This window comes from Oryza sativa, chromosome 2 (genome assembly GCF_034140825.1).
Source record: "Oryza sativa Japonica Group chromosome 2, ASM3414082v1".
In the NCBI taxonomy this organism is placed as follows: Eukaryota; Viridiplantae; Streptophyta; class Magnoliopsida; order Poales; family Poaceae; genus Oryza; species Oryza sativa.
The window spans coordinates 2,225,831-2,247,802 of record NC_089036.1 but is presented as its reverse complement, the minus strand read 5'-3'; the positions used below and the strand labels follow the sequence as shown (position 1 = coordinate 2,247,802).

The following is a 21,972-nucleotide window of genomic DNA, read 5'->3' as shown; positions in this document are numbered from 1 at the left end:
AAGTATATTTAACAATAAATCAAATGATAGGAAAAAATAATAATTACTTAAATTTTTTGAATAAGACGAACGGTCAAACATATTTAAAATAGTTAACGGCGTCAAACATTTAGTAAAAGAGGGAGTAACTAAGCATGATACTTTTTGGCAAAATTTTACAGTTCTTGAGATGTAACTAAAGATACAAAATTATTAGTGTAACCGGAGGCATAGAAAATGTGTTACCTCCAGGAAACCGTTAAGAAGCACTATAAAATTAGCATTTTTTTGTTATAATATAATTTATTATCAAAAGAATGTTATCAAATTAACTAAAGGGTTAATTTATTAACACTATTAACACTTTACTTAATTATAAAAAAACCTTCCCTAAATGATAGAAAGCCTACAAAAGGTAGAAAGCATAAGAATTTTTCCAATCGTAGAATTTATTCTAGCCTCTACTTTAAAATCTAGTAGTATTAACCAATTAAGTAAAAGGTTATCCTATCCAATTAACCTTTACAGGTTAATTTTGTTTGATCAATTGCAGAGGAGGTTGGACTAGTTGGACAACGAATCGGATATAAATTCATAATCCAACAATTGGATAGGATATACGCGAATCGTCCTGGCTGCTACTGGAATTGGATAGGATAAAAACCTAACTCCCCCAGCTACTACTTGCTGTTGCTTCTTCCATCTGCTCTTTTGTTGCGCCCTGATTCTGCAGGCACCATGCGAATCGCGGCAATGACACCAAGAGATAGAGAGATTCGCGGGAATGGCAGCCACCACCACCATCCACCACCAACAAATCATCGCGCCAACAACAAAAAAAACCCAAAAAAAAAACAACAAAAGAAATTCAGGCGTGGCAGTTCGTTAATTCGGATAACACCAACCAACGAGTCCACGTCGTCTCGTCTCCCAATCAATCAATTGCTGATCGTCTGACTTATATAAGAGGGAGAGGAGAGGAGGAGTGTGGAGTGTGGAGTCTCTGATAATAAGTGTCGATTTTTGTTGTTCCGGGAGAAATTCCGGGAGATTTGGGGCGGCGGCGGCGATGAGGATTCGGGGAGACGGCGGAGGTGATGAGGAGGAGGCGGCGATGGCGGTGGTGTCGGCGCCGCCGCAGCATCTGGTCTTCGCGTACTACATCACCGGCCATGGCTTCGGCCACGCCACCCGCGCGCTCGAGGTCTCGTCTTCTCTTTTTTCTCGTTTTGGGGAGGATTGATTCGTGTTTGTCTCCGTGCGATGAAATTTTGGTTTCTGCGCGGAATTTTGGTTTCGTGGCTGGATGGATGGATTCGCTGCTGTTTGAGTTTTTTTTTAATTTTTATTTGGGGTGATGGAATTTTGGTTTGTGGTTAGTGCAGGTGGTGAGGCACCTGATCGCGGCGGGGCACGACGTGCACGTGGTCACCGGCGCGCCGGAGTTCGTCTTCACCACCGAGATCAGCTCGCCCAACCTCCACATCCGCAAGGTGCTCCTCGACTGCGGCGCCGTCCAGGCCGACGCCCTCACCGTCGATCGCCTCGCCTCCCTCGAGAAGGTTCCAGAAACATACTCCAATATCTCCACTCTACTACCTGCTACTGCTACAACATCCACCACTCTTGCTCTTGCTGTGCTGTGCTTTGCCTGTGGATTTGTGGCTGATTGAGTGATTGTGTGGTGCGGAATGCAGTATCATCAGACGGCCGTGATGCCACGCGAATCGATTCTGAGGACTGAGGTGGAATGGCTCAACACGATCAAGGCCGACCTAGTGGTAATGCTCCTGAGGATGCTAACACCAACTACTTGCTCGATTTTTTTAATCTGTTTTTATCCGGGGTCTCCATGAATCTTTACAGCATCTGAAGCAAATGTGGTGTTGTTGGTCTTTGGTCAGGTTTCAGATGTCGTCCCCGTCGCGTGCAGGGCGGCTGCGGATGCTGGCATTCGATCGGTGTGCGTCACCAATTTCAGGTTAGTGTTTCTGTGGTTGCTTCATGCTAGGGGTCAAAAGGAGCAATGAGGATGTAGAGTGAGCTTTAGAATTATTAGTTACAGCCTTTGTGGGTTCCCATATTATTCCAAGTTTATGTTAACATTTTGCTTGGGGTTATATGTTTCATCAGTGCATAGTTGCTACAGTTACCTGACTTTTATATGTTTTGCCTGCTAACATTCATTTCCTGATGTAATCAGTACTAACGCTGAACACAAAAGTTATCTACTAACCCACAAGAAATCTGCAGCTCTGAGTGATGCTAACAATAAATTTTAGTTATGGCTTTACCCGAAATTGACTAGTTGTAAACATAATTTTTTCTCTCCATTTATTTTTATAATTCGGGCTATTGAAGAAATTTACATGGATAGTTTTATTTGCAGTTTTTCTTGCTTCTTTTTTGAGTAGTTATTTTTGAATCAAAGCACGGTCTTTAATTTTCACCTTCTATTTGCAGCTGGGACTTCATTTATGCAGAGTATGTCGTAGTAGCTGGACATCATCATCGCTCAATTGTGTGGCAGGTGCCTGTCATTTCATTTCCCAAAAATGGTGCAAAATTGTCTAATTGGTTTGCTAATGCTAACTACTAAATTCCTAAAGCCACCTAGACACCGGATTCAAATTTCTTGATTTTTTTTTGAGAAAACTGTTCTCTGTAATATCGTTCTTTAGTTGCAAGTTGAGACTAATTCAGCCCGTTCAATAACCATGCATTTATGTTGGCATCAACTGCAGATAGCAGAAGATTATTCACATTGTGAATTCTTACTACGACTCCCTGGATACTGCCCTAGTACGTCTATATGTCTGAATGAATAATATATCCAAAGATCCTGCATGTTGGTTTGAAGTACTCGTGATTAATTCTATCTTCTGCAGTGCCTGCTTTCCGTGATGTCATTGATGTTCCTCTTGTGGTGAGAAGATTGCATAAATCTAGATCTGAGGTGCGTACAACTCTGCTGGACAATGTTTGCTCTGAACACTCAACCCATGTTCTCAGTTCTTGATGACTTAAAAAATCTCCATATATCAGGTGAGGAAGGAATTAGGAATTAAAGATGATGTTAAGGTGGTCATTTTCAACTTTGGAGGACAGGTAAACCATTAAATAGCCTGAATGTTCTTTCTCGTTTATAGATGCTCGATTTTGTTCAATTAATGGATGTTAGTTGCATATTTCTGTTAAATCATTTTTTTTTGAAAGGGCTATATTTATGTTAAATCAATATGTCCTTTTAGACCAGCTAAGGTTTCTGTCTTTCTGCTGTTATTGGTAGTCAGTACAATCCATAGTTGAATTTGCTACCATCTTATGCAAGTATTGCTGATGCAATGCCATTGTGATGGTTTCCTCTTCAGCCTGCAGGATGGAAACTGAAGAAAGAATGGCTGCCTGATGGTTGGCTCTGTTTGGTATATTTTCTTTGAAACTACGTGTTTTCTTCTCTCTTCTTTCTCTCTCTCTTAATAATGTCTGGACAACATTTGTGACCAAATTCTATTTTCATAAAGGTATGTGGTGCATCTGAAACTCAAGAGCTTCCACCAAATTTCATTAAACTTGCAAAGGACGCCTATACACCTGATTTGATGGCAGCATCTGACTGCATGCTTGGTAAATACAGTGCTATATTATCTGTGTTAGGGCTATTTACCGCCTTATTTCTTTTCTAGAAATGTAACAATTCTGTTGGTTGTTGCATAGGGAAAATTGGATATGGCACTGTGAGTGAGGCTTTGGCTTACAAGCTGCCATTTGTATTTGTTCGTAGAGATTATTTCAATGAAGAGCCGTTTTTGAGGAATATGCTTGAGGTTGAAACATCTCGAAGTATAGTTTCATTTTAAGAATTCGTACTTATAGAGCATCAGTCATGAACCTTGATGTCCTGTTCTATATCCTCTTTTCTTCCTAATAAACAGCATTATCAATGTGGCGTTGAGATGGTACGGAGGGATTTACTTACTGGACACTGGAAACCTTATCTGCAACGTGCTATGACACTTCATCCATGCTATGATGGTCCAATAAATGGTGGTGAGGTAATGTCCTTACAGTTCTCAGATATGGGTCTGTGAGGGTTGTTTGGGAACTCAAGCTAGTAACCATCTTGTAAATTTTATTTTTTTTTTATGATGGCTGATTTTTAAAACTGAAATACCATACTAGCCATAGGTTGAAGTTCATCCTGAATCAATTCTTCCGTAAGTCATGAAGAGTCAACTGGATACTTGCATCATGTTTTCCTCAAACCAGATGTGATTCACAGACTTTCTTGATTGCATTTATAATACAAGATAAGCTAATAATTATTCGTTCAGGTGGCTGCACATATCCTCCAGGACACTGCTGTTGGCAAGAAGTATATTTCTGGCAAGGTGAGTTACTAACATAAATTGTTGATACATTATTGTTCAGTTGTACCTTGAAACTTTCAGATAAAAGTGAGACTTTGATATCTTCAGTTATCTGTATTTGGTGTCGTATGGAACTTTTGTTGCTTTCATACTACACATATAAAGTGATAAGTTGAACATAAGTAAACACTTCTGCCTTTTCTTGTCATGTTACTCATTAAAATCATTTCACCCCTGGAGGTTTTTATTAATTCTTTTGCTCAAGAATATTTTTTTTATGGAACTGTCCACCTAGTTGCTAATTCCCAATTCAGAACAGAGGATTTATCTACTGCTCTGGAACTTGAAAACCTATGAAGTTTTAAAGTTACAAGAGTTTTTTTTTTCACAACTTCTGGACTTAGTATTTGCACTACTCTACAATTACAGTTGAGCGGAGCAAGACGTTTGCGTGATGCCATAGTGCTAGGATATCAACTACAAAGGGCTCCAGGGAGAGATGTCGGAATTCCTGACTGGTATTCTGTGTCTGAGAAAGAAATCGGTGTTCGTCCAGCACCAACATATCATGAGGTTAATGGAAGTGCAGAGTCGTAAGTTTCCATATCCTTTCTTTTCCCCTCATAATAACATGTACTTTATCCAATAACACACTTTATCATATCCCCGTCCATTCAAATAATTTTGTTTTGGTGTCAGATCTTTTGAGGACTTCGAGATACTCCATGGGGACATACAAGGATTAACTGATACAATGGCATTTTTAACTAGTTTATCAGGACTTGTTGGAAATGATCCAAGGAGCCCTGAGAAGCAATCTCGAGAGAGGGTTGCTGCTTCTGTTTTCTTTGATTGGGAGGTACTATACAAGCATAAAAATAATACACTGATTTTTTTGGGAAACTATTGATATGTTATAGGGGAAAATCATTTTCGAATGATTTATTCTGTTGTAGGAGGAAATATATGTTGCAAGAGCACCTGGACGTTTAGATGTCATGGGTGGCATCGCAGATTATTCAGGAAGTCTTGTATTACAGGTAGTTTCAAATGCAAGAGAAAGTGGCATTTCTTATAGATGAGCCTTCCTGTAATTCCACTATGTGATAAAACTTTCACACAAATGATTTCAAATTTTCAATATTTAAAGATTCTTCAATTCTGCATTTGACTATCATTTTAGTTTGTTTCTGTAACTTTGCTTGCATCTCCTCTTGATACCATTGAAGGTAGGGGTTCCTCCTGCATGTATTGTGGAATGATATATTGACATATACCTGGAAAACTCTGAATACATGCATGTTCTATAGACCTTCCTACAATTATTTTTAGATAGATGAATAAATATTATGTCTCCTTGTAAGTTACTAAGTTATTGATTGATTTGATATATTTAAAACATAAAGAAAGTTTCTTTTGGCATATGCGATTGACATTGAGATGGTCCAAATTACCAGATGCCCATTCGAGAGGCTTGTCATGTTGCTATTCAGAGAAGTAATCCTATGAAGCAGAAGCTATGGAAGCATACACAAGCTAGGCAACTAGCAAATGGCAGAGCAGTGCCGTTGTTACAAATTGTATGTTATTTATCACTAACTCTCTAAGCATCTTCGCTTACCTTTTCTTATCCTTATTATGCGTTCTTAAAACTTAATTCATTTGACAACCAAAGATGTAGCATATATTTAGTTGGATGCTTCACAGCTCATTTGGACGACTGGGATCTTCTTACTAAATATGTCTGTACAGGTATCATTTGGTTCTGAATTGAGTAATCGTGCACCAACCTTTGATATGGACCTGTCTGATTTTATGGATGGTGACAAACCAATATCCTATGATAAGGCCAAAGAATATTTCTCTCAGGACCCATCCCAAAAGTAAGAAAGATCGTTTGTTTTACTCTATAAAAATCATAACTTGTCATGCATATTCATTCTTGGTTCTGGTTCAGATGGGCTGCATATGTTGCTGGAACAATCCTTGTGTTGATGACCGAGCTAGGTGTGGTCTTCACAGACAGCATGAGCATTCTGGTAAGCTTTGATCCTTTCTGTTTTCAATCAGAATGCAGTAATATATGTAAAATTCCACCTCTTTGTCCAGTTTGTCACCTTTCTCATATTGGGGAGATAAAGAGATATTCAGAACTCAAAAGGAATATTGTTTATTAGTCACAAAAAGAAAACAGCATCTTTCACACTTTCTCCTTCCACATTCTAATCAATCAAGTGTTTCCTTCCACATTCTAATCAATCAAGTGTTCTAACTCGAATGTTTGTATTGGTCATTCATGATAATTTTATTTGAATCCTCAGGTTTCTTCATCAGTTCCTGAAGGTAAAGGTGTCTCCTCTTCTGCATCAGTGGAGGTTGCCAGTATGTCTGCTATTGCTGCTGCCTATGGTAAACGATTGACTTGAACATCTTTGTTGTAATAATGCCACTATTTTCTTTCTTTTGGTTGGATATCTAGTTCTGCAGCAGCCACCACTGTTGCACATTTAACTTAACTGGGCGTGCTAGTTGACATCAATTCATGTTCTTGTCTTGGCTTCAGGTCTAAATATCCCTCCACGGGATCTTGCCATACTCTGCCAAAAGGTAAAGTACTAATAAATGAAGGGATATAGCTTCAGAATGTGGTAGGTCTTCTATTGCAGAGAGTCATTCTTTGGTGACTATGCAGGTTGAGAATCGCATTGTTGGAGCACCTTGTGGTGTAATGGATCAAATGACATCTGCTTGTGGAGAAGCTAACAAACTTCTTGCAATGATTTGTCAGGTTAGTAAGGGTACCCAGCTCTTGGAGGAAGTAGCTACCAGACCCAGTCATTCCTCAGTCCAACTTTGCATTTCCTCTATAATTAATTGATCAAATTTTGCTGCAGCCTGCAGAAGTGAAAGAGTTGGTCAGCATTCCAACTCACATTCGATTTTGGGGTCTTGACTCTGGGATACGACATAGGTAAATACTTTCCATATTGATATCTTTTGCAAGATTGGTTTTATTGTTGGGATGCATGGTTTGGTTTTATTGTTGGGATGCATAGTTAACCATAATCTTCTTTGGTTCATGCAGTGTTGGTGGGACTGATTATGGCTCTGTAAGGGTAGGCACTTACATGGGACGCAAGATGATCAAGTGTGCTGCATCTGATCTTCTTTCAGAATCATTACCCTCCTGTCCTCCTATTCAATCAGGCAACACAAATTCTGATGAATACGAAGAACATGGTGTAGATCTTTTGAAATCTGAAGCGTCGCTGGAGTATTTATGCAACCTACCACCTCATAGGTCTCATTACCTTGATATTGACAGCAAATTTTATATGGTCCTTCATAGTGTATGCCAGGTTTTATGACTTTGGCAAAATTTCAGATATGAAGCTGTTTACGCGAGAGATATTCCAGAGATCATAACCGGGGATGCATTTTTGGAGAAGTATGGAGATCATAATGATGCAGTAACAACTGTTGACCCAAAACGATCTTACTGTGTGAAGGCTCCTACTAGACATCCTATATACGAGAACTTCCGAGTTGAGGTTTGATATCATAAAACCAGAATATCTACACCTCTCGATTCATAATGGCTGTTGATGAGATCCCTGCATGTTGTTGTCTGATGTTCTACTGCTTTTGCTGCTTTATCCTCGTTGTTTGTATTTTTAAACTTTAAAATAATTCTTTGAGATGTTTGCAAATCAGAAAACTATCTTGAGAGCGCATGGTTTTCAGAACCAGCTTTATTTTTTCTCCATAAAGAATAGCTTATTCCTTTCACTGATATTTTTGACACTTGTTATGCTTCTCACGTGTAGGCCTTCAAAGCATTGCTAACAGCAGCCAAAACAGTTGAGCAACTTTCGGCCCTTGGAGAATTGATGTATCAGGTATCTGTATTACAAATGAAAGCCCAGCACTGTACATGTTGATTCACAAAATTAGCAGTCAGTGGCACTGCATTGACCCTTTTGTTTTCTGGCAGTGCCACTACAGCTACAATGCTTGTGGGCTTGGTTCTGATGGAACCGACAGGCTTGTTAATATGGTACAAGAAGTCCAGCACAGGAAGACCTCACAGGATGGTGGTCCTAGTTTATTTGGTGCAAAGATAACTGGTGGAGGATCTGGGGGCTCGGTTTGTGTCATTGGGAAAAATTGCTTGAAAAGCAGTGAAGAGATTTTTGAGGTATTTTCGACATCGTTTTTTATTGTCAGTTGTACACAATGGATGACCATAACTACAAAGATCCAAGATAAACCCTCCAAGAGAGTTGTGATTCACCATAATGTTTGCATTTTCATGGTATTGCATGCTAACAAAATATCATTTGTTTTCAGATTCAGAAGAGATACAAAGCTGCTACCGGGTACCTACCAATTGTTTTCGAGGGCTCATCTCCAGGTGCAGGCAAGTTTGGATACCTGAAGATTCGACGGCGATCCACATAGCCATCAATCAGCCTAACTGAAGATTTGGCTGTATTTTAGGTCCACACAAACATTTGTCAGGAACCTGAATATTACCTGTTCATATGGAACACATATCACATCATCCCATTATGTAGTAGTAATAAGCTCTCTAGTTCATGCAATAATTCTAGTGATTAGTGCACCTCTGGTGCAGACTTCCATTGTGTAAGTGCAGTATCCAGATAATAAAATGGAAGTCTTTAGATTGATGTTCTGCAATAGCTGATAGCCTCAACACCATCCATTTGCATGGGTACACAGTGGCTACCGACTTCAACTATTGGATCGGAGGCTATGCATGCATCAAGGAGCAGTTGCATTTGCAAGGGACAAGACATGGCTTCTGATCAAGCAGACAGCAGATGCAAACTGGGCATTGTAGAGTAGCAGCATGGCCTTCTGTTTTCAGATGGCAAGTTGTGCTAACCTGGAGAGATCTGAATGTTCAGAGAGTAACACATCCTTTTCTCCTTTTTTGGTAGTATCAAGCAGCTGGATGATGATTTCATTCAGCCTTATCATGAATAGGGCTTAGTTAGTGTATTATCTGGAACAATCATTTAGCAGAATAATTGATCAGTTAGCTTAGCTCTAGCTTCTTGTTAGAGTTTTGTTACTGTTTGCAGAAGTTGATGCCAGAAAGTTGTCTAGAATCAGAGTTATACTGTTGCCTGACAGAAATGAAGTATCACTGCCTATTTGGCTTCTGCCATCTCACAAGATGCAAGTACAACTTTCTGATTGAATTGCTCTATCAGAAACTTTCTACTTGGATTATGAGGTTTTGCAACAACAACAATTTTGGTCCCCTCTTGAGCAAAAAAAAAAAAAAAGAAAGAAAGAAAAAGAAAATAAACACACACACACACACACACAGAGAAGATTCCAATAGCTTTCAGTAGGTCCAAACTGACCAAAACTGTTACGCCCTGTTTAGTTTCCAAATTTTTTTTCCCAAAAATATCACATCGAATCTTTGGACATATGCATGAAGCATTTAAAAAAAATAAAAATAAAAACTAATTGCACAGTTAGGGGGGAATTGCGAGACGAATCTTTTGAGCCTAATTAGTCCATGATTAGCCATAAGTGCTATAGTAACCCACATATGCTAATGATGGATTAATTAGGCTTAAAATATTCATCTCGCGGTTTCCAGGTGAGTTATGAAATTAGTTTTTTCATTCGTGTCCGAAAACCTCTTCCGACATCCAGTCAAACGTTCGATGTGACACCTAAAAATTTTCATTTCGCGAACTAAACAGGGCCTAGCATCAGACATCAAAGAGCAGGCCCAGTGTGACCCCCACATTGCTCCTGAGTAGTACAGTACAAGTTAGCCAAGCGCTGTATGTTTTTCCCCTTCACTTTTCTACTAGCTGATCAAAATTTTTTAATTAGATCTTGGCCAACCTCCCTTTGCAATGTCCATGTCAAGAACACAATCCAAACTTATCAAACACAGACTCTGAATTTTCATAGCATAAACTGGGGATATATTCAGATAAGTAGGGTATTGCAACAGCAATGTACTATCTTCCAAGGAGAACACATTAGGTGCCAATGTCACCTCACAATCCTAATCATATGCACGCACTTGGACCAGGAGCATTGCACCATAGAGCCATTGCCATCAAAAAGCCTGGCATCCATTGAGATTCTTGCACACACCTCTTCAATGCTAATTCGTTTCTATGCATCTTGGATGTTCTTCCATGTCATTTAGCTGTAATGCTGCATCCATAAAGTTTGGGACCATAATAAAAGTATGCAATTGATGATTTGTAGGCCTTGTTCTTGATAGATAGAATTGGAGGTAAAAATACCTATGGTCCTTTTATCTGTTAGGAGATGATAAAAGAGAGCCTTAGAATCTTAGATCATATCCTAGCAGAATAATACCTTTTGGAGCCTATGGTTTATTGGCTTATTTGCAGTGGCAAACATGAGATGACACCACTCAAGCTAAAGAGATATCCTTGCTATGTGAGTATATATATCTGTCATTACCTATCAGAATTTTTCACAGTATAAGCTAATTAAAGAAAAATAAAGATTAGCTGATGATATCATGGCCATCCAAATCTATAAGAGCCAGCAGCAAATTTGACAGGATAAGATCCTCTTCACCTGCAACTCATCAGCAAGAACATGTTCTGCTTAGCTTCTACAGGTATCAGATAAGCAACCAATGTGTATGTCGGCATGGCCTGCAAAATTACTAATCTCACATATAAAGTCAGAGCAGTCACTGCAGATGAGAATTTTCTTTACTCTGAATTTGAGTGGTTGCAAGAGAATTCAGATGCAGTTGAGTGCACTGCAGTGCAGCTGCGAGGTTCACCCGTTTGCAGAGGTCATTTCAGAACATGTAGCTCAGCATATGCCTGTAACAAGCTGTTGGGCTGTGACCTGACGACTCCAGTCCAGTGGTGAAGGAGAGATACTACAAAAGTTGCAATTCCTTTTCAATTTTTTTCTGCCGGCTGGATGATCGTGTCGGCAGCTAAGCTTGAACAAGCTAGCTTAACTGTAATCATAAACTTTTGACAATTCCCTCTGAATTTTTTACTTCTCCTCCCTCTATTCTTAAAATATAAAAAAGATATTAGGTTCGTCTGAGTCAAACTATTCTAAGCGCAACTAAATTTTTATTAGAAAAAATAACATATATCTCATCAAAGAAATAGACTGTAAATATATATTTCATAGTGGACCAAATGATAACAATTGATATCGTAAATATTATTGTTTTTTTATAAATTTAATTTAATTTAAAATAATTTGGCTTACGACAAACATACGATCTGTAGGACGGATAATAATGCAGCCAATTGTTTACTGTATAGATATTTATAGCCTATCTCTCAGCTCACTCATATAATGGTTAACTCTTTAATATAATAGTCCACATGTCTGTTTCACATGTCTGTTTCACAGATTTTCTTGGTTTCTATGTCTAAGCCGGTTCTAAACTTACAGCCTGCTTCTCATCTCTATCCTCTCCTCTCTCATCCATCTCAGCATTTTGCCTTCTCATAGATTATACTTGCTCTAAACAGTAACTTTCTTCACCCTGGCTTTTTAGCAAAAAGATATTATTACTAGTAGCTGATACTGCAACTTTTTTTTTACTACTGTTGTAACGTTGAGACTGTGACAAGTGTCCCAAATCTAGCAGTAAAGGCTGCATGCATATTGGATTCTCCTGACTTTTGAAGACCCTCATGATACTGTATTTTGAATACTTTGAAAGCTCAAAGTGAGAAAAAGAAAAGGTGAAATTAAGGAGTGAAGAGTAGGGAAAAATCATGAGTCTTTCTTTACATTGATGTATTGTGATGGTGGCACTTATTGACATTTGCATGACACTATGACAGTAAAAGTTTTGTACTGAAGTAGTACTAGAAGTAGCTTGAAGCTGAAAAAATGAAGTGGAGTACTCAAAGATGTGACTGAAGCTGAAAATGCAGGGACTGTCGGCATCATGCATGTCATGCCGGCGTGATAGTTCCTTCAAAGCTTATGCTTATATTTATAAATTAACTTTTGAATTGTAAAATTTAATTTTGGAATTGGTTTTATAGGTTTTCATTGTAGTTTATTTAAAAACTTTTGAATCGCTAAAGATATATTTCCTGCATTCCAAATTGATTTACATATTTCATAAGTACATCAAGACCAAGAAAAAATAATAACTCTCTCCTACTATATTTACTCTAGCAACAAACTCGATGTATGCACCATACTCATTATTTCCTAGCAAATAGCAAATAAATATATTGCATGTGGGTTATAAATACTTGTGTGCATAGATACATGCATCAATGTCTATTTACTCCAATGCACAGATAACGAATAGACTTAATGTATGCACCATCCCCATTATTTCCTAGCCAATAGCAAATAAAGATATTGCATATGGGTTATAAATACTTGTGTGCATGGATGCATGCATCAATGTCCATTTACTCCAAGCACAGATAACGAATAGACTTAATGAATGAACACAAATATGTATATCGTTTAGGAATAACCTTAAAAATATATATGTAGATCAATTTGAAATGGAGGGAGTAGTATACAGTATAAAATTTCTACTCATAAGTTATTTAAAAACTGTTGATAAGCGATTCACATAAGTATAAACAAAAGCTTAACAATAAGGTCGTAGTCAAACAACCTAAGCTGTCATAATTATATTTCTGGTTTAGCAACTCTGTGTAGATTAACTCCCTCCGTATATGATGTGACCATGGCTACTATGGATACAACCATTGCTCACATCATGGATCAACAAGAAGACATCAAGATCAAGTCCTCCAAAAGCTGGAATTCGATTCGGCCACCTGCTACATTGCTGACTTCAAACGGCCGCCAAATTTTCATACGAGCTCCGTTTTGGGTCCATGAGTACTTGATGGAAAGCCCTCCAAGTCCTCTTTTCAACGGATCCAGTCTTGTTCTCAGATTCCATCTTAGTCGACGGCAATCGCAGAAACAAGATGTTGCGTCACCTGTAATGGGCCTATGGGCTTGTAACTTCGTCTGGGACCCCGGCCCAAGTGGGGCCCATGTGGGGTGCGCCCCAACCTGGTGGAGAACGACCCTACGGCACCGTTGGTCGTCCTCCCACATCCTTAAATAGCTAGGTACCCCTTCAGGGTTTCTCGGGTTTTGATGATAGAGATAGCTACTTGCTACCGGCTCGCAGCGCGCGTGTTGGCTAAACCGCTCGTCTTCCTGTAATCAGAACCCCCACCATATTGTGTTTTGATAGTGAAATTTTCATCTTTATCTAGCAATTTCAGTGCTTGTTCTACTTGTTCTTGCTTGTTCTTCGATTGCTTGCAGGACGAGTGCCCTCGTGGCCGGGTTGACGCGCACCACAAGTTCGCGGCGACCATTGGAGACAGTGTATCGGTTGCTAAGGCGCAGCGTCTTTGGACGGTTGTAGTCGGGCCGTGAACGTCGTCTTTATCCAATCGAGTTATCCCCTACCTCTCATCGAAAGATCGGGCCACAAACCCTAGCGGGTTCGCATCAGGTGGTATCAGAGCTTTCGTTGCTCGGTGAGTTTTTATCTACCCATAACCAGAAAATAGCCCGACAAAAAGAAATTGTATCATTTACCTAGCCATATTGTGCCATTGCATAGTTCTTTTCAGTTTTTGCTTTGTTGAATTTTGTGTTGCATCGTCACGTCATCTTGCTGGTCTTAACGTCTAGTTCGTTTAGAGTTTCGAGTTCTGGTCACGTTTTGTACCACAGTCGTCGCTGCCACCGTGTCTCTGTTGTTGTCGGGACCTACGAAAACGGAATCGGCTCGCTGCCACGGTTCTATTTTTGTAGTTTTCAGAAGTTTCTGTCGGTTAGTTTTGGAGTTATTGTGTTGCATCTAGAGTTTGCCGATCCTTGTGTGTGTTTGTTTTTGCCGTGCATGTGCGCGTGAGGAAGAAGGAAGGAGAAGATGCGCATGAGGAAGATGGAAGGAGAAGATTAGACTAGATTAGATTGCTTTCGTTTCTATTTGGGGGCCACGCAGAAAAGGAATAGGTTTCCTTCTTTCAGAAATTCTCACCGAGTCCCACCACCTTCCATGCGGCATTCCCCCCTTGAGTCCGACTCCCCTCTCCTTTCGGTTCAATCTACACCGTGCCATCCCTTACACCTTGGTGAATTTTTGTTTGGTGTCCGTTTCAAGATCCGTTCAGAAAAACAGAATCAGTATAAATTCAGCATTCCATTTTTGTATAATTTTTAATTTTGGTTTGAACTTTTACATTTGAGTCCCTATAAATTTTATATTTACGTTTGAGTCCCTGTAACCTTACATTAAGGTCCTTGAGTCAGTTTTTGTTAAAAAAAATCAAGAAAAAAGTGAGAGAAAAAAAAGGCAGAAAGGTGCATAAAAAAAAGAAAAGAAAAAAAAGATGCACCAAAAAAACAGAAAAGAAAAGGAAAGAAAAAAAAGAAAAGAAGAAAGAAGAAAGAAAGAAAAGAGAAAATACTGTTATGTTTGAGCTGAACTTCATATATCAGAGTTGTGCATGAGTTGTTCCTAGTGCTATCTTGTGGTATCGTTTGTGTCTAGGCTCGCGTCTCTAGTACGTTCTAGCCTAGGACCAGCACGGTACTTGACTTTGAACAATTATTCAACTTTGCATTATCTGATTTGAGCATTTGCTATTCCTTTGCTACATATTTAAGCCTACCTAGAGCTCCACAGATTTGATTGCAGCCGTACAGCAAGTATTTGCCAAGGCATCGATACATCCAACCTCCATTGGGGTGCTTGGTTGAGTCGGTGTATGTCACCATTCCGCTTGCATTGGTAAGATCTTGTAAGAGCTTGGTTAAAAGCTTGAGTGTGTGTGATTTTTGAGCTGCCACTACCTAGTAGTTAATAGGAACGCGCATATTTTTGTGTATGTTTCTTATTTGCTACTAACCATGGCAGGATTGCGCATGGGGAAACGAGATGGTCATGCTCAACGTCAACATCTTCACCATCAACGAGATATAGCGACTTCTTCACGCATCACATATGAGGTACATGATAGTGATCTTGCAAGGGTAGAATCTAAATTGCCTGGTTTTGATGGTAAGTATGATTCCGCCGCTTATGTTAATTGGGAGCTAGCAGTAGAAAAACAATTTGATGAGTATGATTTTTCTAATGCTCAAATGATTAAGGCTGCTAGTAATAAGTGTACCGGTTCTGCATCTTTTTGGTGGCATACTGTGGGAAATAAGCTTGAAACTTGGGATGAATGCAAAATACTGATGAGAAAAATATTTGTGTTTTCATACTATAGACGTGCTTTCCTTGAGAAATTTGAACATCTAAAACAAGGTGACAAAACTGTTAGGGAGTACTTTCATGATTTTAAAATTTGTATTACTTATAGTGATTTACAAGAATCTAATGAGAACACAATGACTAGATTTTTCAGAGGGCTTAATTCCAATATTCAGGCTGGGCTTATTAACGTGACATATAATCATATAGGCAACTTGTTCATGCTTGCTTGCAGTGTTGAGAGCAATATTTTAATAAACCCAAGGGAGAAACAATCTATGCTTGTGCCTCCTATTACTGACATTTTGCAGGGAGCTCAGAACATTCACCATGAGGAGAAGAGCAATATGCTCGAGATGTCATCTCCATCACTCACGAAGGAAGAAGAGAAGACTGATGCACCTACATTATCTGAAGAGGGCATAAAAGGTAAATTAAATGGTGCTGATATTACTCAAGGTGAGTGTGCTTCTAATGAGTCACATTTGTCCACTATCCATGCTAATCTAGAACAAATTTTGGTGGAAACTACTTCTGATTTGCCTTTGTCACAAGTTGATTTACTTACTATTCCTTGTGATAAAGAAGAGTTGTGTGATAATGCTTCACTTATATCCCTAACACAACTAGTGAATGAACATGCTATTTCTAGTGTTTCTTTGTGTGCCAATTTTAAGCATGTTGTTCACATTGCTAATGAAGTACAGGAACGTGAATTGCTATCTTCTTTAAATATTTTGGGCTATGTTCAGTTTGATGATTTTTGTGAGCTCAATAATTTGAAGAAGAAATTATTTGCTAAGTTTGATTTGCCTTGTCCAACTAGTGCTATTTTTCATATATTTGGCGAATCTGATGATAGAGGACTATATTTGGTGCATAGAGTTTACATATGTTCAGATTTAGAATCTCCTATACATGTGGATAAAACATGCAAGCTAGAGAGAAATGTTATTGCTAACAAAATTATTTCGAGTTTGCCTTGTTTTGATTTGATGAAACAGGTTATTTTGAATGGACTGTGTGAAGAGCACCATATGGAAAAACCGAGGACGGTTTTCAGTGAAGAAGGGGAGAATGATGTGAACATGGCTACTATGGATACAACCATTGCTCACATCATGGATCAACAAGAAGACATCAAGATCAAGTCCTCCATAAGCTGGAATTCGATTCGGCCACCTGCTACATTGCTGACTTCAAACGGCCGCCAAATTTTCATACGAGCTCCGTTTTGGGTCTATGAGTACTTGATGGAAAGCTCTCCAAGTCCTCTTTTCAACGGATCCAGTCTTGTTCCCAGATTCCATCTCAGTCGACGGCAATCGCAGAAACAAGGTGCTGCGTCACCTGTAATGGGCCTATAGGCTTGTAACTTCGCCTGGGACCCCGGCCCAAGTGGGGCCCATGTGGGGTGCGCCCCAACCTGGTGGAGAACGACCCTACGGCACCATTGGTCATCCTCCCACATCCTTAAATAGCTAGGTACCCCTTCAGGGTTTCTCGGGTTTTGATGATAGAGATAGCTACTTGCTACCGGCTCGCAGCGCGCGTGTTGGCTAAACCGCCCGTCTGCCTGTAATCGGAACCCCACCATATTGTGTTTTGATAGTGAAACTTTCATCTTTATCTAGCAATTTCAGTGCTTGTTCTACTTGTTCTTGCTTGTTCTTCGATTGCTTGCAGGACGAGTGCTCTCGTGGCCGGGTTGACGCGCACCACAAGTTCGCGGCGACCATTGGAGATGGTGTATCGGTTGCTAAGGCGCAGCGTCTTTGGACGGTTGTAGTCGGGCCGTGAACGTCGTCTTCATCCAATCGAGTTATCCCCTACCTCTCATCGAAAGATCGGGCCACAAACCCTAGCGGGTTCGCATTAGTATAAGAGTATGCTAACATTCAAAATTTATCCTAAACAAACTTGCCCACTTATTTTCTCATCTCAATCAAATTACAACCATCACTCACTTAATTCCACATCTCTCCTTAATTTCATAAAAAAAGAACTTTTAAAACACATAGGAGTAGTAGACCTTTTATAAACATCTACGCTAATAAAACTAAGATGAAGTAAGATCACTTCATAAGCAATTCCGTTTACTATTTTGTGAATTACTCCCTCCATCCCAAAATAAACATAACCATGAGTTTTCGTACCAAACTTTGATCATCCGTCTTATTTAAATTTTTTAATGATTAGTATTTTTAGTGTTATTAGATTATAAAACATAAATAGTACTTTATGCGTGATTTATGTTTTTTAGCTTTTTCAAAAAAAAATTAAATAAGACGAACGATTAAAGTTGGGTACGAAAGCTTATAGCTGTGTTTATTTTGGGACGGAGGGTGTATATCCTATAATAACCTCATAGTTACAGTTAATACATAATTACAGCATCGTGAATCTTTGCTGATGGTGGTGGTTGCTGATGGTGGTGCGGCCCGTGACGAGAGAGAGATGGAATTTAGAGCTGACCAGGTGATGTTAGGTCGTACAAAGCTGTCTTGGGCGTGATCCATGTAAGAGGAGACCAGAGAATAAGCTTTGCCTCACTGCCAGGAGACAAGGCAAATCCATCGATGTGTGCTCCCCATTCAGGACAGCTTTCCTTTTTCCTTTTTCTACTCCTATAATAAATTATCTTGTGTCAATATGTCTGCCGTATGAATGTTTTCAGTACGGACGGTAACTCCACCTGGAGGTGAATTAGCCTTTGTTTACTTCCAAACTTTTTCTTCAAACTTCTAACTTTTCTATCACTGTCCAAATTTATTTTCAAATTTTGTATTTTTAAGATGAAAGGAGTAAATTACTTGTCCTTTTAGTTCATTATACTTCATAAGACAAGGGAGAGGTTTAAAAGGTGAATCGAGTACCGGTCTCATTGTTTGGTTTATTCGTGGAATAAGCCAAACGTATATTCACAAACGAGAAGTAATTGGTAAATAAAACTTTTATATACGTGTTACTAGAAATCTAAAAGTAAAATGCTAAAAAATAAAAAAAAATTAAAATCAGCTTTAAATTAAGATTGAAAATTTAAATTTTAACGGATAAGTATAAAGCGAAAAGATTGAGTCCCTACGATTTTTGTCCCGTGTCTGAAAAATCGAACGATATGCTGGCCACCATTTGCTACTACCATGCACATTAATCCATGGAAGGCATCTCTCGGTTGCTTTCCATTGGCTGGTTGACCACATGACCTGACCTGACCTGCCTACACATGTTGTACCACTACAAGTACCGGGTATCTTGGCTTCTTGCTGTTGAGTTTTTTTTTAAAAAAAAGAAAAATAATTTGTAGTAGTACTATCTTTTTGGTGATGAGTTGCTACGTGGCCATTTGACCTTGCCATGTCTTTTCTTCGGTTCTCTAGCTAGTGCTTGGCACTTGTCGCTGTCGAGGTTTCAAGTAGAAGTATGGGTGCTTACATATACAAGTACGGAGCACCATCATGTACTCATGTGACGTGTATGGTAGTACAATTACTGCTAATCTACCACTCTAATAATTAATCATGTTTACTAAAGTGAAACCGATTTTTCTAAATTAGTTGGAGCCAGTTTAATTCGGGCTTTGAGTCTATGGCCTCTTTTCTTAGAAACATGTATAAACGCAGGCGCTCACAACACACGTACACTCATCCCTATAAACGTACATACGCACACTCTACGAGCACCTCCGGAAAACTGGACCGGCATATCTAGAGATTGACGAAGTCACCACTAGCGTCTCGCTGTTAGCCCTACCCCTATAAGCACTTCCGGAAGACTGAACCGGCATATCTAGAGATTGACAAAGTCACCACTAGCTTCGCTGTTGACCCTACCCCTATGAGCACCTCCGAACTGGACGGGTATATCTTGAGATTGACGAAGTCACTACTGGCGCCTTGCTATTCACGGGTACATCGTCTACCACTGAAATAATAATTAGCCGTAAATGCGAGCACTCGTATCAAATTTAGGATTTAAAACCGGGTGGTTCCACCACAAGGAACCTAACCAGTTGAGTTACGCTCACTTCACGAGTCTATGGCCTCCTTTGAAATGCGGGAACAAGAAAAATACATGAATAAATGTTGTAAGCTATAGAACCTTATAGGAACCCAAAACATAAGAATTTAGAAAATTATGCCTTTGGATAACTTGTATAGAAAGAAACACATGAAACTAGGGAGACCACATAGAATGAAATAAAGAGTATGAGGTATGAGGTCGTATTAATCTTACTATGGAACAAGACATAGTTATAGCTAGTTAAAAACAAATTAGGTAGGTGATTAAAATATCACTGTACCCCTCATTGATATGGAGAGAATAAAATGAAGGAAGTACCATTGTTTTGAGAAAATTCAAGAAATATCATTGAGGTCTTACCTCACATTTTCTTCTTTCCGTGTCTTGAATTCCTACGTTTTTCCTGTATGGCTATCAAACGGTAGTTTTGAAACTTTCTTGTGTTTTCAAATCTCTTAGAAATCCAACGGACATAACATCATATTTCTATGTTTTTTCTATTCTCGTGTTTTTGACAATCTTACATTTTAAAGGGGGCCCTTCATTATGTTTTTCATATGCTCCATCTAATGCATACTCCTTCAGTCCAAAATTAAACAACCTACGATATGATAAAACGGTGTGTTCTTTGAGTTTGTTTCGTATTCCACACGCACGCTTTCCGAAGTATTAAACGGTGTGTTTTTTTAAAAAAAAATTCTATAGGAAAGTTGCTTTAAAAAATCATATTAATCCATTTTTGAAGTTTAAAAATAGTTAATACTTAATTAATCATACGTTAATGGCTCATCTCGTTTTACGTATCTCTCAATCAACACAAAAGTTGATTTATTTTGAAACAACGACCATTTTTCGATACTCTATTCTACACATGACTTTCTACTTATATTCATTCATGTATTTTTTATTCTACTTTTACGTTTTTATAATCCTGTGTCTCAAATAACCAAAATGGAATTTTTTTCTATGGTTTTCTCTGGAGCTAGCCAAGCCGAAACTACATTCGGTGGAGGGGTCTCGCATGAGAGAAGGCAGGGCAGGGCTGTGTGTGTGTGTGTGTGTTGAGCTCGGGCACCGATGAAAGAGCGGCGCACGCGGCGGCGCGGGCACCGAGGCCACACTGATGAAGAAGCGTGCCAACTACACAACCGATGTAGTACGGTTTAGTTGTCTGACCAAAATATTTTCAAGTATATGGACAATATATAAAAATATAGTATTAAATATAGACTAATAATAAAATAAATTACAAATTCCGTCTGTAAATTGTGAGACAAATTTATTAAGTCTAATTATTCCATCATTAACAAATGTTTACTGTAGCATCATATTGTTAAATCATAGCGTAATTTAGCTTAAAAGATTTGTCTCATAATTAGTTATTTTGGGTGTGTTTAGTTCCAAAGTTTTTTTTTCTAGACTTCCAACTTTCCATTCCATCAAACCTTTCATACACACAACTTTTCAGTCACATCGTCTCCAATTTCAACCAAATTTTAAACTTTGGATCAATCTAAATACAACATTTATCTATATTTAATGTTCCATAAAATTTTTAGAAGTTTGAAAGGACAATAACAGAACAGGAGAGCTCCTCGGAATCCGACCACCTCTCTGCACTAGTACTGCATGCGTCACCGCGCCGGCCACCGTTAAGAACAGGTACAATTGCGTAAGCTATAAGCCTGGCTTATAAACATATTTTAAGTAGATAATAAGGAGAGAGAAGAGTAGCGGGCTACAGATTTGTAGCCAGCTATAGCATGGACTCCAAGATGCAGTGTGTATAACAGATGGGACCATATATTAATAGTGTAGTATATAACTATTATATGAATAAACTATTAGATTGGCTATAGATAAATTGGAATTAATAATTAGCTATACTATTAGGGCACCCACAATGGTTATCTATAGGCTCTCTACAAGAGATCCATGTCAGCATATTTTTCTACTTGGAAGGTATTAAATGAAGAGAGAGAGCAAAGCTATCTACTAACTTAGAGATAGTCTATAGAGAAAAACGAGGCAATGCATGAGAGAATTATAGATACCAATGTAGACATACTATTAAGGTGGTTTACTATTAATTGAGTCTATTGCTGAGATGTACATGTTTTATAGATAGCAACTTACTTTACCATTGCGGGTGCTCTTAAACTTGCTCTAACCGCTGTGCAGCGACAGTACGTGCGTCAGTGTCATCCAACTCCTCGCCGCCGGCTGGCGAAAGCCTAGCTACGAATAGCTCACGAGCCTCTGAGCAGAGCAGCAGCTAGAGGAGTGAAAAAGAGTGGTAGTAGTAGTCCATGCTGG

General features: G+C 38.9%; 1 protein-coding gene across 1 annotated transcript; it reads left to right on the top strand.

Moving 5' to 3' along the window:
* Positions 1-973: 973 nt before the first annotated feature.
* Positions 974-9,459, top strand: LOC4328266 (L-arabinokinase). Its single transcript, XM_015771300.2, has 28 exons — positions 974-1,183; positions 1,365-1,541; positions 1,677-1,760; positions 1,884-1,960; positions 2,443-2,509; positions 2,724-2,781; positions 2,868-2,935; positions 3,025-3,087; positions 3,351-3,404; positions 3,504-3,606; positions 3,697-3,806; positions 3,915-4,034; positions 4,314-4,370; positions 4,779-4,942; positions 5,049-5,208; positions 5,306-5,389; positions 5,807-5,929; positions 6,102-6,232; positions 6,307-6,388; positions 6,671-6,758; positions 6,913-6,956; positions 7,042-7,137; positions 7,244-7,320; positions 7,435-7,650; positions 7,735-7,900; positions 8,177-8,248; positions 8,344-8,547; positions 8,700-9,459. The coding sequence occupies exons 1-28, from the start codon at positions 1,049-1,051 to the stop codon at positions 8,808-8,810; spliced, it is 2,991 nt and encodes a 996-aa protein (XP_015626786.1). The 5' UTR covers positions 974-1,048; the 3' UTR covers positions 8,811-9,459.
* The last annotated feature ends 12,513 nt before the right edge of the window (positions 9,460-21,972 follow it).